This window comes from Vigna unguiculata, chromosome 4 (genome assembly GCF_004118075.2).
Source record: "Vigna unguiculata cultivar IT97K-499-35 chromosome 4, ASM411807v1, whole genome shotgun sequence".
Taxonomy (NCBI): Eukaryota; Viridiplantae; Streptophyta; class Magnoliopsida; order Fabales; family Fabaceae; genus Vigna; species Vigna unguiculata.
In genome coordinates this window covers 35176571-35192968 of record NC_040282.1, presented here as the reverse complement: position 1 = coordinate 35192968, position 16398 = coordinate 35176571, and the positions used below count along the sequence as shown (strand labels likewise).

The following is a 16398-nucleotide window of genomic DNA, read 5'->3' as shown; positions in this document are numbered from 1 at the left end:
AAATGGACGAAAATGATTAAATATTTTTAGTAATTATTTAATTCAAATTATTATTATTTATTATTATACATAATTACTATTAAATAGCTCTTTAGTTGATAACCCTATGAATCTCGGTTGTATTTATTTATGGCTAAATATCGTCATTTGTCATGTTTATTAAATTTAATACAATTTTCGTAGAATGATTCTTACTTGTCGATATTTTAACAAAATCTTTGCTTTTTTATCTATACTTTTTTTAAAATTTCAAAATAACATTATCTCTTCTTTTAATTATACACATAATTTAAATAAAGAAAATAGTTATAACGATTATAAGTCTCACGTTAATAAAAGATAAAACAATTTCATAATATATAAGTGGAGTTCAAAACCTCACCTTTCAAACTAGTTTTGTGAAGTTGAATTAGGTTTAAAGTCATTCCAACATTAATATTTTGGTTGATTTTGGTAAAATAAAAAATCTTGAACTATTACAAATAAACAAGAGGGAATAATAAATATTATACACACTTTATTAATATATAATTAATGTAAATATTAAATAATTTTATTACATTTATTAACTATTATATATAGTAATTAATATCTACAATTTGCAGTACACGTACTTATTTATACAGTGAAACAAGAGGGAATAATAAATATTATACACACTTTATTAATGTATAATTAATGTAAATATTAAATAATAATTTAATTACATTTATTAACTATTATATATAGCAATTAATATCTACGATTTGCAGTACACGTACTTATTTATATAGTGAAAGTATTTAACCCAAACACAATAATATTAATGATTATATTTATTAAATATAATATAATTAAAATTGTATAATAACTATTACTTTCGGACAAGTTCATGTTAGGCATTACTATCATTATATAAAGATTTTATTAAAATAATAAAAATAAAAAGAAATAGATAAAAAAAATATGTATCAACCACACCAAACTCATAATAAAATTATATTTCATATTTAGATAGATAATATTTATTATAAGAAAAAAAAAAGTAAAAATATAAAATAAAATAAATGGATGGAATCCACTTATTTTGTTTTCTTTAATTTCCTTCAAATGAAATATTTCAAAATTTGAATTCCATATGCATAGAACAAAGATCATATTAATAGATTTATTATTAGTCAACTCTTTGGCATGCCAAACCTTGAATTCCATATGCATAGAACAAACAACATATTAATAGATTTATCATTAGTCAATCCTCACATTCAAAAAATACCTACAAAACTCATTAATGCTTTCTAGAAGTTCTTACTTTGGAGGATTTAGTATCAACTTTTCTTGGTAATAATTAGCATTATCATGTTTTTATTTTATTTATTTTTATGTTTATAATTATTTTATTTTTGGATTTTATTTAATATTTCAAGTTTTATCCAATAAAGTGAAAAAGATAAATGTGTGGATTATATTTTTCAAATAAGTAAAAATCTCAGATATTTGAGAAGATTATCAACAAAATGAGTGGAATATTGAATAGTCAAAGATTATCAACCATACTAGATATCCACAAAGTTGGTTCTCAAATTACAATTCAAAATAATTGAAGAATAATTCAAAGATATGAAATCTTCAAAGATTAAAATATATAAATCAAGGATTATTTCTTACAATTTATTCAAGTAACAAATCAAGTCAAAATTTTAGGTCCAATCTAATTATGAAAGTCTATAAATGAGGACCTAACATAGGCCAAAAGCACACACCTAGGGAGAAAAAAACTTGATATCTCTACACTTGAAGGTAGAAAGGGTATTCTGAAGGTTGGAGGAATTCAATTTCAACATCATTCTAGTGTTTGGTATGTTCAGGAGTAACTAACTCCCTCATTCACATGGGTTAGGTGGAATATATTCTTAATTCTCTGTGAATTCTTCATTCAATATAATCTTTTTCCATAATCTCTTATGTTTTATTCTTGTTTTAAATGTAGAGTCTATGAATTTATCACATGCGGGAGTCCATACCGATCTGAAAGATAGTTTGGTAATCCATATTATGATCTTCAATTGCATGTTCTAGATATGGTGCATATATGGAAGTACCCGCTAAACCGAAATATAGTTTGGGAAACCTGAGTAGGATAAAACAACTATTGATTTCAAATGCTAGACATAGATGTGGTTAGTAGTTATTCTTAAGCATCAACATATTGACCATTATTGCAAACATAATAGTAAAAATTGCTAGATATAGAGTTTTTATTATTTTAGTTTAGGTTTATTTGCAACGAAATCGAGACATGTTACAAATGATGTGAGTGTGAGATACGGAAATAGGTATATATTGTTTGATGTCTTTACTTTGAATGGAATCGTGAAACCCAATCCCGATAAAGTTTTTATCTTATATCTTTCTCAACCAAATTATTTGTTTCCATTGTGTCAATTTCTATTTATATTTTACATTTTAATTCTACATTTATTTTTCCTTCAAACCACAAATGTTTTAGTATTCTCACCCTTTATTAGTAACAAATCAATTAATTTAAACCACATTAGTCCTTATGGAATACGATATATGAACTTGTTATTGTATTACTTGTATGATTTGGTACACTTGTCAACACATAACATGTTTTTGGCGTCGTTGTTAAAGACTATAGTTTGTTTAGTTTAATTGTGTTTGTTTACTAATTTAGGATTTTTTTTATTGTATTTCTAAAAAAAATTGTCTTTATTATTATCCACTGTTAACATGTTCCTTTTAGTTTTCTCTATTGTGCATGAGATGTAAGGTTTCGGCTAATCAATTACTCTACGATCCAGAGATTGAAAGAACAATCAGGAGAAACAACAATAGAAGAAGACAATTCAAGGAAGCACAAGAAGTTTTCCTTACAACCACAAAAATTACAACAAATTTCTCTGATCACGCAGAAATCCAACCATTAGATCACAACGAATAGTGGATGTGGTCGAAGCAGGTGAAGGGCAACGTACTTTGGGAGACTATGCCACATTTATGGGCCCACTCAATTTTAACAGCATTGTTATGCCAACAAAAGTTGCTCCAAATATGAAGATGAAGCCTACTCTTATACACTTGGTGTAGAGTAATCAATTTCAACGGTTATCACATCAAAACCCATATAATCACTTGGCCATGTTCTTAGAAATTTGCAACACGGTGAAAATCAACCAGGTATATGACAATGTTATTCGCTTGAGTTTGTTTCATTTTTCTTTGGCAGGGAATACAAATGTATGGTTGTAATCTTTCCCTAAGAATAGCTTGACTGAATGGGATGATTTGATCCAAAATTTTCTTCAAAATTGTTTCCCTCAGTCTAAGGTTAATTAGGTGTAAGCAGGAGATTACATCATTGCAACAAGATTATGAAGAACAGTTAAGCCAATCATGGGAGCGATTCAAAGAGCTGCTAAAGAAGATGCCAATGCATGAATTTGATGATCCAACACAAATCAACATCTTTATGAGGGAACTTAGAGCTCAAACCAAGTTGATATTGTATATATTCCTCAACTGAAGGCATGATCAAGTTCAAGACACCTACAGAAGCCAAACATGGCTTTGAATGATTACGAGATGCATAATGAGTGCACACAACATTAGAAGTAGGGAGACTTAGGGTTGCAAATTAAATTGATATTAAAAAAGTATTTAATTTAGTGTCGGCTAAGTGAATGCTAAATTAAATAAATTTTAAAAGAAAAAGCGTATTAATTAGATTGATTGATGCTTAACTACTTTAATTAGAAAAGCGCCAATTTAAAAGTTAGTGATGAATTAATGTTTATGATTTTAAAGTCGCATACGTGTGTGATGCAAATCTGACACTATTTAGTGTTTCTTGTTAGCTTTGACTTTTGGTTAACATTGAAAAAAAAAACATAGATAAAACTCTATTTTGGTCCTCTAATTCGTTTGAACAATTCAATTAAACCCTTAATTCTTATTTAATGCAATTAAGTCATCTAGTTTTTAAATATAATCTAATTATTAAGTTATTTCCGTTAGATTAACATTAATGTCGTATTCATATGTGCCACATGTTAGTGTTACCTACAAACATAGGTAAAGCTTTTAAAGAGCATCCTCAATTTCTCTCTATACAGTGAACATATTGCTCATCTGGATTCTTCATCCTTCCTACAAACATATTATTAGAGCATGTTGAGAAAATTTTGTAAGAGAATAATATTAATAATAATAATTTACATATACTTTTTAAAAGTAAAATAAATATTGTAAAATATAAAAGATTTCAAAGTTGTACCAACCAAAGGGGTAAAGCAAGGAACTATTGTCAAAATGCAGAATAAATAATATATTTCAATAATAGGAAATTCGTATAATTAGAGAAATAACATGAAGGAATGTCCAGATATAATAAAAGATAGAATCTAGTGGGTGAATAATAAGCAATTATAACATTACATCAAATCAGATTGAAGTTCAACTCAAGAACTATTCATCAAAGTCTTTATAATTAGTTGCACCTCATTGATACCTGTCTTGAGAAACATTAAGAAAAAAGGTTTATATTATGAAATAATAAATTTAGGACTTTAACCAAGTAATCAACAACAGTCTTACCCTTATATGTTGCACATCTCGAATTAAGAAAATTGCAGATGTGAAATTTTCAGCAACTACGATGAAAGTTCGTGGTTAATATAAACTACTTGTTTTTATGGGATAATTGACGTTATCATATTTTTATTTTATTTATTTTTATGTTTAATTGTTATTTTATTTTTAAATTTTAATGGATATTTTAGGTTTTATTAAGCAAAAGTGAAAAAGATAAATGATGCAGATATCACTACAAAAGTTATTAATTTTATCCAAGGTTCATTAGTGGAGGTTAACCTTCGTTAATAGATGCATGTAACATAGGTTTTTTAAACTCCTAGGAAGTTTCTGAGGTTTTATAGAAACCCCATGTAAATTTCGGAGGTTTTATATAAAGCCCGGGTAAGTTAAAGAGTATAATTATAGAAATATTTATATGTTTGAAAATTGTAATGAAGTAAAATTTCATTTCCCTTCTGCAGTACCATTTCTATCAATCTCATTTTTCTTCTTCCTTAGGCCTAGCATCGAAAATCGTGGTTCCAATTTGTCAACCACACTTTTGCTTCGCCTAACCCTTATACACCCCAACCACGATTTAATCTTCTTCTTCTCCTCCATCACCTTCAAAATTTTCTATCACACTCCATCTCAGAAACACACGACGACTCACAAATCTCATGTGTCGCCTCCTTGCAGGTCGCTTGCATTGCATCTGGAAGTGCGCTATTGGCGAGAGTCAATTGACAATCGATCTCCTCCCTGAAGCTGCTTCCAGAGATGCTATCAATAGAGCACAACCCTAACTCACTAGTCACCGCCTCGCTCTTCCTCTTCGCTGTCGTCCATGTCGATGGAGCTCTGAATCTGAACCTCACCAGGCTAGCTAGATTGCTTGCGAGGTTGGAGAAGCTTCGCAAGTGTAAGATTTTGAGGATCCTTGTGGGAACGTTTTTTACTTTCTATAATGCTCCCCTAGAAACTTAGTTAATCTTTATTAATGTAGCTTCTTTTCTTCTTTTTTTTCTTGTTTGTGTATTTCTATTACTTATGATTCATTGTTTTCAAAACAAACTCCACGAGGAGCAGAATGTTGTGAAACGAGGATAGGATGCTCAAGTTCTTGGTGGAGCCTCTCTCATAAGTTCAGACTTTTGCTTGCAAGTAAAATGTCTTTGTTCAAATCATTAATATGATTTTCCATAATATTATAATCTATGAAAATCCATAATATTTCTAGCTGCTTATTTTGTTATTAATGGTGAATGATGGAACTATGTAATACATGAAAATTATGAATTATTAACTTCCTTGCCAAAATTGTAGGTTGAAGAATACAAGTACCCTTGTTCTCGTTTAATTGATCCAACAAATTCAGGTAGCTCTATCTAAACATACTTTTTTATTCTTTGCATTTTAAATGAAAATTGAGCTTTATGAATTGAAAATTAATTTGAAGCCTTTCCTGCTTTTCTTCTCTAATTGTTTGTTAAATGGTGTATTGTCCTCCTTTATACGTACTTAGTAAATCCTGGTTGGTCTATTTTATTTTGGATTCAGCAATTCAAGCTCTTTTTGAATGTTTGGGTTTGTTAAAGACTTATGTCGTTCTGTTGTACCTTATAAGACTAAAGAAAATTAGGAAAGGAAATAATACATGAATACCAAGTTCCTCACTAGCAAACATACCTCACCTCTCTGTTAAGACAAAATGTGCAGAAAATAACTTTGGAGTTCAGGCACAAATCTGAAAATAAATTAGTTGGAACATATTATGGAGAAGATAGTGGAAGTGGTTGAAGCCTTGAATTTAGATGATTAGTTTTGTTGTCTGATTTCAAAGCTCCTGAAGTCATCATGAAATTTTAATGCCATGTTAGGTCAATCCTGAATTAGTTTTCAACCTACTCATTCTGTTAAAAATTCAATGACCTCACTCACTTTCTTAATCACCTTTCTTTAAATAAATTAATCCACAACTTGTATCATGATAATGATGTATTACTTCACAATCTAAATTATTTTCAATGTACTTCTTCAATGTTTTCAAAATTATTTTCGAAGACTGTCATACTCTCAAGAATTTTCTAATCCACTGTTTCAAGAAACAACCCACAGAATTTGGTGAGAATTGAATGCTTCTCCACAGCTAGAAAAATAGTTTGTTTTTTCAGATGTTGTTTAGGGTGATTTTTATAATTTGTCTTTTGTTAAGATTATCCAATACAAGGGAATGAATGAACATGAGAAGGGATCATTTATCTTACTAGTTGTAGGTTCTATTGATTGTTACCTGATATTTATGTCCTTCAATTTTTTTTCTGTGAAAACATAAATATCTCCTAAAAGAACTTTTATACAATGAGACTCTTTATGAAGTTTTATTGGAAACTATTGCATACTGAGAACAAATGTAGAATTGAAAATGGTTAAAGAATATTTTTAGTAGTATATCACAAATTAATAATCTTAATACGTGATACAATATTAGTTAACTTTTTAGCATTTATATTTATATATATATATATATATTTATATATATATATATATATATATATATATATATATATATATATATATATATATATAAAAGTTTACTTAATTGATTATAAATAATAATTTAAACGGGAACGATAATATGACGGGAAGGGGTATTAATTTTTTGTTGTTCTGTGAGACGGTTCATTTCCACATCCTTGTTATGTTCTGTTTATTAATTTTTTGGTTTTGCTTTGTTTGTTTATGTTGCAGGCTTTGCGAGTTGAAGCAACTAGGTAAGTTAATCATCGTTTCTTGAATCCAATTATAAGAGAGTTGTTTAGAAATTAGTAGCTACTTGAAATTGAAATTAAATGCACTTGCATACTTATTCTTGGCATGGTCTTTAATGCATTTTATTTTCCTTTTGAACTCACAAATAATTTTTTTGCTTTTAGATTCTTGAATTGTTGTGTCAATGGTGGGGGGATACGTGGCATGAAAGACCTTACTACTTGGGATTTATGTAGGAAATTACGTTAGAGTGGGACCAAGATTTTCAAGGGTTGTTGTGGTCTTGGTTTCGTTGTGATGCTTTACATTTGAGGACATTGCAGGCAAATATGTCTAATACAACCACGGTTGTGGTCCTGGTGGTGAGTAAAAAAGACCTTGAAATTGTGGCCAAATTTGCCGTGTTGGACTATTTTTAAGAACCATGAGTGGAATATATTTTTGAACATTCCCGGCATCCTGTTTGTTTAGTGATAATTTTAATTTGTTTGTTTTGTTGTGTAATCAGGTTAGTTCTTGAAAAACTATCAAATACTTAGTTGGACTGCTATGCTATTTTGTTTTAAATGCTAGGTATCCATAGGCAAGAGGATTTTTAATGTCCGCTAGCTGGGGAATTTCGTGGGAAAGTTGGTTTTACTGCTTTGGGCTATTAAATGTACTTTTAATGAGTTTTACATGTAGGAAAAGAGTACCATGCATGTATATAATAAAACAGGTTTTGGAGTTTTGGAAGTTCATTTATACTTGTTGTATAGCTTAGTTCTGATATTGAAATGACACTATGTTCAAGGGTATAGCTTGATAATGTGGTATAGGTAAACTGCTTTTGCTTTTAAACAATATTATTATACACAATTGCATGTGAATCTGTTAGTGTGTGTGTGGGAATTTTGAAATTATTATATGCCAGTTTATAGTATGTTGAAAGTCCCACGAGGTATATGTTGCATACATGAGATGAAACAAAAAAATTGAATTTTAACGGAAACTTGAATTTTTTATTATGCATTTTATGTTATGACATAACTAACACAAGGATGTCCATTATTTGATTCCCTGCTGACCACTGGCTGTAATAAATCTATTTCTATAGATAAAAAATTTGCCCTTGTAATGCAATAGAATATATCGAGGATTATGTGAAATATTCATTTGGTCTCTCAGAAGATAATGAGTTTATTTCTTTGGTTACAAGGTAGTTCTTGTAATTTTCATGTAACCTGTAGCAAGAAGACAGTAGTTGTGAAATGTAATTTTTAAAATGCTGCTTCAAACGTTGTCATGCCATTGGTGCTCACATGGCTTGATATCCCTTTTTGAATATTCAGTATGTTTAATCTCTCCAATAAATCAATTTGTTTTAATGTTTCAGGTTTTACGAACATGGTTTATCCAGGTGCTGTGCATTCCAGATTTGAGCACTCTCTTGGCATGTATTGGCTAGCTGGTCAATGTGTGGAAAAGCTTCATACTTATCAGGTATAAAATTTTATTCAAGTATTTTATCATTTTAAAGGTAAGGTCTTTCTAACAGGATGTTAATCTGCTAATGAGTGAACCTTATTAGACAGAAGACTCAACATCAGTATTTCATACTTTAATATTTTGATAATATTTTGTTTTTGTTTATTTTTATACTTAAAATTTTAAGCTATAGTTTCCAAAATATAGCATTGTTGAAGCTAGATTGACAGTGATATCAAATTTTCTATTGTGCTATGCTTTCCATTTCCACATTAAATTATAAGTGTTGTCTAGGGATTTTTGTTCTAGTCATTCCTAAATCATCATGAAAGTCATGCTTTGCAAGCTTTATTATACTGCTTTGGCATTATGCCCAGCTGCATGTACACAAGAGTTGGCATTGGGTTTTTTTTTTATTTAATTGCTCTTATATTTCTGTTTGTTCAATCCTTTATTTCAGGATATGAAGAACACCAATAACAATCGTGGCTTTGCTTTTATTGACTATTATAATAATGCGTGTGCTGAGTATTCTAAGCTAAAGATGATGAGCCCAACATTTAAGCTAGGTGAGAATGCTCCAACAGTGAGCTGGGCTGATCCTAAAAATGTTGATTCCTCTGCTGCATCTCAGGTTTTTGACTCACATGTCTTCCTTCTCTTAAGCTTGGTTGATAATTTATAGTTATGGTTAAAGTTATGAGAAACTTTTTAGCTAACTTATCTGGTACACAAGCTAGATTTTTTGGTTTATCGGTACAATAGGATAAACCTTTGAAGGAAATATGTTATATTATGAATTTCAGATTTCCATTTATTTTTAGTGAAAAGTAGTTTGTATTGTTGGAGAGAAGGAAGTTAAGGTTTGCTTATTGGGAAAGAAATAGAGGATAAAATGGTGTTTCTAAAGGTGACAGCGATTGAGGTAAGTTAGTTGATTCCCAAGGAAATGGCTCTGTGGTGGCAGATTAGGTATGTATGAGGACCAAACTTTGAATTCCAGAATTTCAGCCTCTCCAGAGTGTTGCTCACTAACCTTGCAGAGAAACTCTGACTGTTTTTCAGACAAAAATTTTAAGGTTTATAACAAAATCTCTTATTTTTTTTTTTACTTATAATTATGATAATATCTTGAGAATTACTCATATTTTATTTTAATAAAACTTAAATTATTTATATTGTATTTTAAATTAATTTTATATATAAAACTAAATAATCTTACAATTTTACTTAATAAAACATTTTTTTATCTATACACTTATGCATAAATTTTGATATTTTGTTTTCATTTTCTTTGCTTTCAATTCTCCTTTTCTTAATATAAATAACACTATTTTCTCCTCTTTTTTATTTTAAATCTATGTTTTTACAACCTCTTAAATCTATTCCTAAAACGAAACCTATGTGTCACCTCTGTGGTTGCTGTAGTAAGTCCACTGGATGTTTTATTCCAGGATTTAACCCATGCTTCCTATACAATATGTCATAGTGGGGGAGGAAATCGAAGAGAAGAAAAGAAATATGTAAAGAAGAGAAAATAGACGAAAAATAGAGTGAAAATAAATTATTTATAATTAAATTTATAGAATAGAAATTTTTCTGAAAGATTATTGAGTTGAAAGTGGAAGAAATGATTGTGTTATTTTCTGACATTTCTTTTTATGGAGTTAACTTTCTCAAGATGCTATTTTTCAGTTGTAATGTTTTCTTTGTCTATTTTCAGGTTGTCTTCAAAGAAGACATGCTTCGCAGGGACATTGAGGATCTTCAAAAACGTTATCAGGTGCTCTAACTCTTTCTGCTTGTATTTGTTACAAATAAGTTTTAGCCACTTTATTTGTGCTTTTTGTAGTTTTTGTAGTTTGGTTGGATTTCTCTAGGCAAGTGAAAGACGGTGTGAGGAACTGATTACGCAAGTTCCTGAATCCACAAGGTCACTTTTAAGGCAAATTGAAGCCATGCAGGTTAATACACATGATTCAGAATTATTCTACTATTTTTTATAGGCTTTGTTCCACTTGTTCCACGGGATCTGTACTATACTAGAATTCACTTTATAACAGGAAACAAATGCCAAAAGAGCTGAAGCTTGGGCAGCTGTTGAAAGAACTCTCAATTCTCGACTTCAGGTTAGTAAAATACTTTTTTAATTTAATTTTAGAAACTTTCCCTCTAGATATTATTGTGTTTCCTCCATATTTTCCTATCCCACAGGAAGTTGAGGCTAAAGCTACAACTGTAGAGGAAAGAGAGCACATGTGAATGAACGCTTATCTCAGACCTTGTCTCGAATTAATGTCCTTGAAGCTCAGGTTTTGTAATTTCTCCAGTGAAATCGCATGTTTAATGGCAATTTCTTGTATATGTGACTTTTTGCTTTAACAATGAATTACAGATTTCCTGTTTAAGAGCAGAACAGACTCAATTAAGTAGGACCCTTGAAAAAGAGAGACAAAGGGCAGCTGAAAGTAGGCAGGAATATCTTGCAGCAAAGGAGGAAGCTGACACTCAAGAAGGTCGTGTGAGACAGTTTGAGGAAGATATCAGAGACATTAGACAGAAATACAAGCTAGAGTTACAAGAGGCACTGATACACAGGGAGCATTTTCAGCAAGTAGAGCTTTTTGATTATGGATTTCAAATATAGCACTGCAAACTTGTTAATGAAGCTTCTGGTTTCACCTCCGATTAATTTTCTATCATTTCTCATTTTGTGGGTAATGGGATTACCAGCCAAAGGAGAGATTTGGTTTCATGCTGCATGATCTTTTCTGTAAAAAATTTACAAAAGAAAGTCATCTATAAATAATTTGTCAAATTTAATGAGTTTATATCTATTTATGTATAATTTCATTAAATATATATTAAAAAAATAGAATAAATGTAAATAATTGTGATTGAAAAAATATATATGAATACATAAATGATAAATGAGTAAAAAAATATAATAATAATAATTTAAAAATCTATGGTATTTTACGGAGGTTTTGAAACCTATAGTATTTTACGGAGGTTTTGAAGCCTAGGGTATTTTATGGGGGTTCTGAAACCTATGTTATTTTATGGAGGTTCTAAAACCCATAATATTTTATGGAGGTTTCAAAATCCACGATATTTTACGGAGGTTTCAAAATTCATGGTAATTAGTCGGGGGTTTTAAACCCACAAAACTTAACTGAGGTTTTAAAACCTATGTTAAATATAAGAGGATAAAAAACCTTCGTTATTGATTGGTGCTTCCTGAGGTTTGTAAAAACCCCGGCTAACACATTCTCCAGGGATGGTTTAGCGGGGGAAATTGAAACCCCGGGTAAAGAACTTAGTAAAGGTTTTAACCCTGGGTAATGTAAAAATAAACCTCCGTTAAAAATATTTTTTCTTGTAGTGTATATTCTCCCAGTAAGTGGAAATCTTAGATATTTGAAAAAATTATCAACAAAATAAGTGGAATATTTACTGATCAAAAGATTATCAATTATCTAGAAAGTTGGTTACTCATGGAGTTCCAGAAAATTAAGAAGATAAATACAACAAAGAATTTCAGTATAAAATCAAGTACAAAGTTGTAAGCGCAAATCAGATTTGAGCCATTCGCCCAACAAATCCTGCTATTTTCGCTCAGTGAACTGCTAGATTCAAAAAATCTATAAATTGAGCATTTGATAGAGGTAAAAAAGACACACTCTGAGAGAAAGAAACTTGTCCTAAATACTTTTGTCGGTAGGACATTCTAAAGGTTGGAAACATTCAATTTCATCATCAATCCAGTATTTAGTATGTCTAGGGGTAGCTAATTCCCTCATTCATGAGGATTGAGTATGATGTATTCTTAATTCTCTGTGAATTCTTCATTCAATATAATATTTTTCCACAATCTCTCATGTTTTATTCTTAGTTTTGCATAGTCTATGAATTTTGCACATGTGGGAGTCCATTTTGATCCAAACAATAGTTTGGAAACCCAAATTATGATCTTTAATTGCACGTTCTAAATATGGTCCATATGTGGGAGTACCGGCTGATCTGAAAGATAGTTTGAGAAACCTGAATAGGATAAAACAACTATTAATTTCACATGCTAGACATATATGTGGTTAGTAGTCACTCTTATAAGCATCAATATATTGACGATTAATGCAAACGCAATAGTAAAAATTGCTAGAAATAAAGTTTGTTGATTTTACTTTGAATGGAATCATGAAACCCAATCTCGGTGAATTTTTTATTTTTATTTTCTTAATCAAGTTCTTTGTTTCCATTGTGTCAAATTTTGTTATTCATTACATTTAAATTCTAAATTTATTTTTAATCTCAACCAAAAATGTTTTGCTCTTTGTACCTTTATTAGTAAACAATCCATTAAATTTAAATAACATTAGTTCGTCCCTGTGGGAGACAATATTTGAACTTTTATATTATATTACTTGTATGATTTGATACACTTGTCAAACACTTTTTTTTATTAGCAAAAATATGAATACATATACGTAACATGATGTAATATGAAAGAAGAGAAGAAAAAAAAAACTAACTTTCTCGTATGAAAAAATCTAAACATACAACTTAGAAGTGAAGTAGGAACTATAACCATTTATTGGTGAATAATGCTCACCCTTTTATCTGAAGATCATTCCTATGATCATAAAAGGTTTCTCCTGATTTAAAAAAGGATATAGAAAAATCAGTAGTAATGAAGTACCACAACCACTCTTTTTATCATATCTACGAGAGAGAGAGAGAGAGAGAGAGAGAGAGAGAGAGAGAGAGAGAGAGAGAGTGACAACCATGGCAGAGAACGGAAGAAAGAGAGAGCTTGGAGAAGATGAAGACAATAACAATAGAAGAAAGCAGCAAATTTGCAGCGTGATGCAGTGCAAAACCCTTATGAGAGAAGCAGCGAGAAAAGATAAGAAAATTGTATGTTTCTATTATTATTCTTCGCGATACAGAAAGGGGAGAACCCAAAAGGGTTTTATAGGAAAATGGAAAGGGGTTACATAGAAACCCTCGATTAATGATTGAATCAGTAAATGATCTATACAAAAGGGGGCAAAAAAAAAGAAACCCTAAGGGGGTTAGGGTTGCAATACCCTCCCCTCAAGCTGGATGGTGGATGCTCAACATCCCAAGCTTGTGAACATTGAGTTTGAAGTTGGTACGGTGAAGAGCTTTCGTGAAGATATCAGTAAGCTGGTCATTGGAGCTGATTGGAAGAAGACGGAAGAGATTGTTTTGTAGTCGTTGACAAATCACATGACAATTAATGTCAATGTGTTTCGTTCGTCGAATGAAGGATTCTGAGCAATGTGTCTGGCGGCCCTAGTTGTCACAATAGAGAAACAGTGGTGGATCAAGCTGAATGCAGAGGTCATTGAGAATATAGCTAATCCACTAAATCTCACAAGTAGTTGTGAGAGCCCTATACTCGGCTTCAGAGGATGATCTAGAAACAATGCTTTGTTTCTTGGATTTCCACGAGATGAGGCACTCTCATAGGAAGACACAGTAACCAGTAATAAAGATGCTCCTTTGATAAACCATCATAAGATAAAACATAATCAATAGGATAAGTAGTTTTATAGTTGGCCTTAATTTGATTGTTATGTTTGGACTGACAAGAGTTATTGATAGCAAAGGAACCATTAACTTGGTAGTCTCTTAGATATTGAGGCGGCTTTCTGTCTGTTCTGGGTCTTCTTAAATTCTGAATGCTATCCTCTGTGTCACTCTATTCATAGGTTGAATTGTCTTTATTGTCCTTATCATGGATAGGTTGACTGACAATCTGTTAAGGTTCAGTCTGTTGTGGATTGGAGTCGTTAGTTGCCCTGTCTTCTTCAGCATCTGTAGTGCTTTCATCATTATCCTGAATTTCTCCAGCAGGATTATTAAATATAACATGGTCCTCCCTGATATTAATCTGGGAGTCATTTAGAAAACTTAGATCCTGAGTCATGTGATCATTCCTTTCAGTAATGGTATTTTCTGTAGAGCTGCAGGGAAAAATAGTTTCATAGAACAAGGCATTCCTACTTATAATAAAAATCTCTCTAGATTTTAAGTCAAGCAGGATGTATCCCTTTATCTCATTCTTAAAACCAATAAAAAACACACTTTCTTGCCCTAGGATCAAGTTTGTTTCTATTAACATCAGGGGTAGAAGCAAAACTCAAACATCCAAAGGTTTTCAAATCAAGATAAGTAGGAGATTTTAGATAAAGCATTTCATAGGGGAATTTATTTTTCAAAACAGCAGATGGTATTCTGTTTATTATATGAACAACATGGTTAACAACATAAGACCAATAGCATTTAGGTATATTTGATTGAAAAAGTAAGCTCCTAGTAACATTTAAAATATGTTGGTGTTTTCTTTCAACAACAGAGTTTTGTTGTGAAGTATTAAAACAACTCTTTTGGTGAATAATGCCATATTTATTATAAAGATCATCATACTCAAATTCAGGACCATTGTCGGATCTATTGGTCTTAATATCCTTCTTAAACTGATTTTTAATGTAGATAAAAAAATTTAACAAAAGGTTTCTAGTTTCTACTTTAGAATGCATAAGAAACACCCAAGTATGTCTAGACAAATAATCTATAACAGTAAGAAAATACTTATGCCCATGTATGGAAGGAATAGAGATAGGACCCCATATGTCAACATGAATCAAATCAAAACAGTTATCAGAAGTTGTATTACTATGAGGAAAAGGTAATTTGTGTTGCTTCGAATAATGGCATATATCACATATGTTTTTACAAGAATCATGAACATAAGGAAAAGTTCTACAAATTTGTCTTAGAACATTATTACATGGGTGTCTAAGTCTGTAGTGCCAGACATTTATGTCTTTCTTAGAGTAACTCAAGTAGTATTAACCAAAACATGATCTTGTGAAGTAGAGGTGTTTTCATCAAGGTAGTACAACCCCTTTATCATGCTAGCATGCCCAATCATCTTGTATGAATGATTGTCCTGTATCTGACATTGCTCACAAGAAAAAATTAGTTTGCAATTTGAGTCCTTTATGAGAGTTTGAACATATATTATATTGAAAGAAAATTCCGGGATGTATAAAACATTAAAAATGATCAAAGAGTCTAAAAAATTCTTAGTTCCAGCAAATTCAGCAACAACAGTGGAATTGTTAGGCAATCTAACAGTAATAGGCTGGATTTTGTAAAAACTAGAAAATTGACTTAAGTCATGGGTCACATGGTTTGTGGCCCCTGTATCAAGGATCTAGAGTTTATCTTGCTGATTCTTGTGAGTTGAGGCACCGTTGCTGAAGCTCTGGATGTGACTGACGGTGTGCTCTGGCTCATCTTTGTCATCTAAAAGTTTCAGCCGTCTCTGAATCTGCTCAATACTCAAGGTTGTACTGGGAGTGCCTTCCTCTGAAGTACTTTTGAGATTCAAGATTGACATTAAGGTTGCACATTTGTTGAGTGCTAGAATTTTTATTACTATAAGACCCTTTGTTTTGTTCTGTCCTTTGCTTATACCATGGGGGATATCCATGTTTTGAATAACACTCCTCTGTAGTGAAGTTCATCTTGTGGCAGTAGGTACGTTGC

At 30.9% G+C, this 16398-nt stretch overlaps 1 protein-coding gene across 4 annotated transcripts; it reads left to right on the top strand.

Moving 5' to 3' along the window:
* The first annotated feature begins 5037 nt into the window (after window positions 1–5037).
* LOC114181379 (golgin candidate 5-like) lies at window positions 5038–11623 on the top strand. Of its 4 annotated transcripts, XR_003603807.1 has the most exons (12): window positions 5038–5497; window positions 5665–5739; window positions 5902–5953; window positions 7327–7349; window positions 7512–7709; window positions 8723–8829; window positions 9275–9448; window positions 10538–10597; window positions 10695–10778; window positions 10878–10943; window positions 11029–11126; window positions 11210–11442. XR_003603807.1 is itself a non-coding variant. In XM_028067817.1 (11 exons), exons 6-11 carry the CDS (start codon window positions 8734–8736, stop codon window positions 11459–11461), a joined length of 732 nt encoding a protein of 243 aa, XP_027923618.1. In that variant the 5' UTR covers window positions 5038–5497; window positions 5665–5739; window positions 5902–5953; window positions 7327–7349; window positions 7512–7709; window positions 8723–8733; the 3' UTR covers window positions 11462–11623. The 4 variants fall into 4 exon arrangements, 3 of the variants coding, with proteins under 3 accessions (XP_027923618.1, XP_027923619.1, XP_027923620.1); XM_028067817.1 differs by lacking the exon at window positions 11029–11126 and having other exon boundaries at window positions 11210–11623; XM_028067818.1 differs by lacking the exons at window positions 7512–7709; window positions 11029–11126 and having other exon boundaries at window positions 11210–11623.
* The last annotated feature ends 4775 nt before the right edge of the window (window positions 11624–16398 follow it).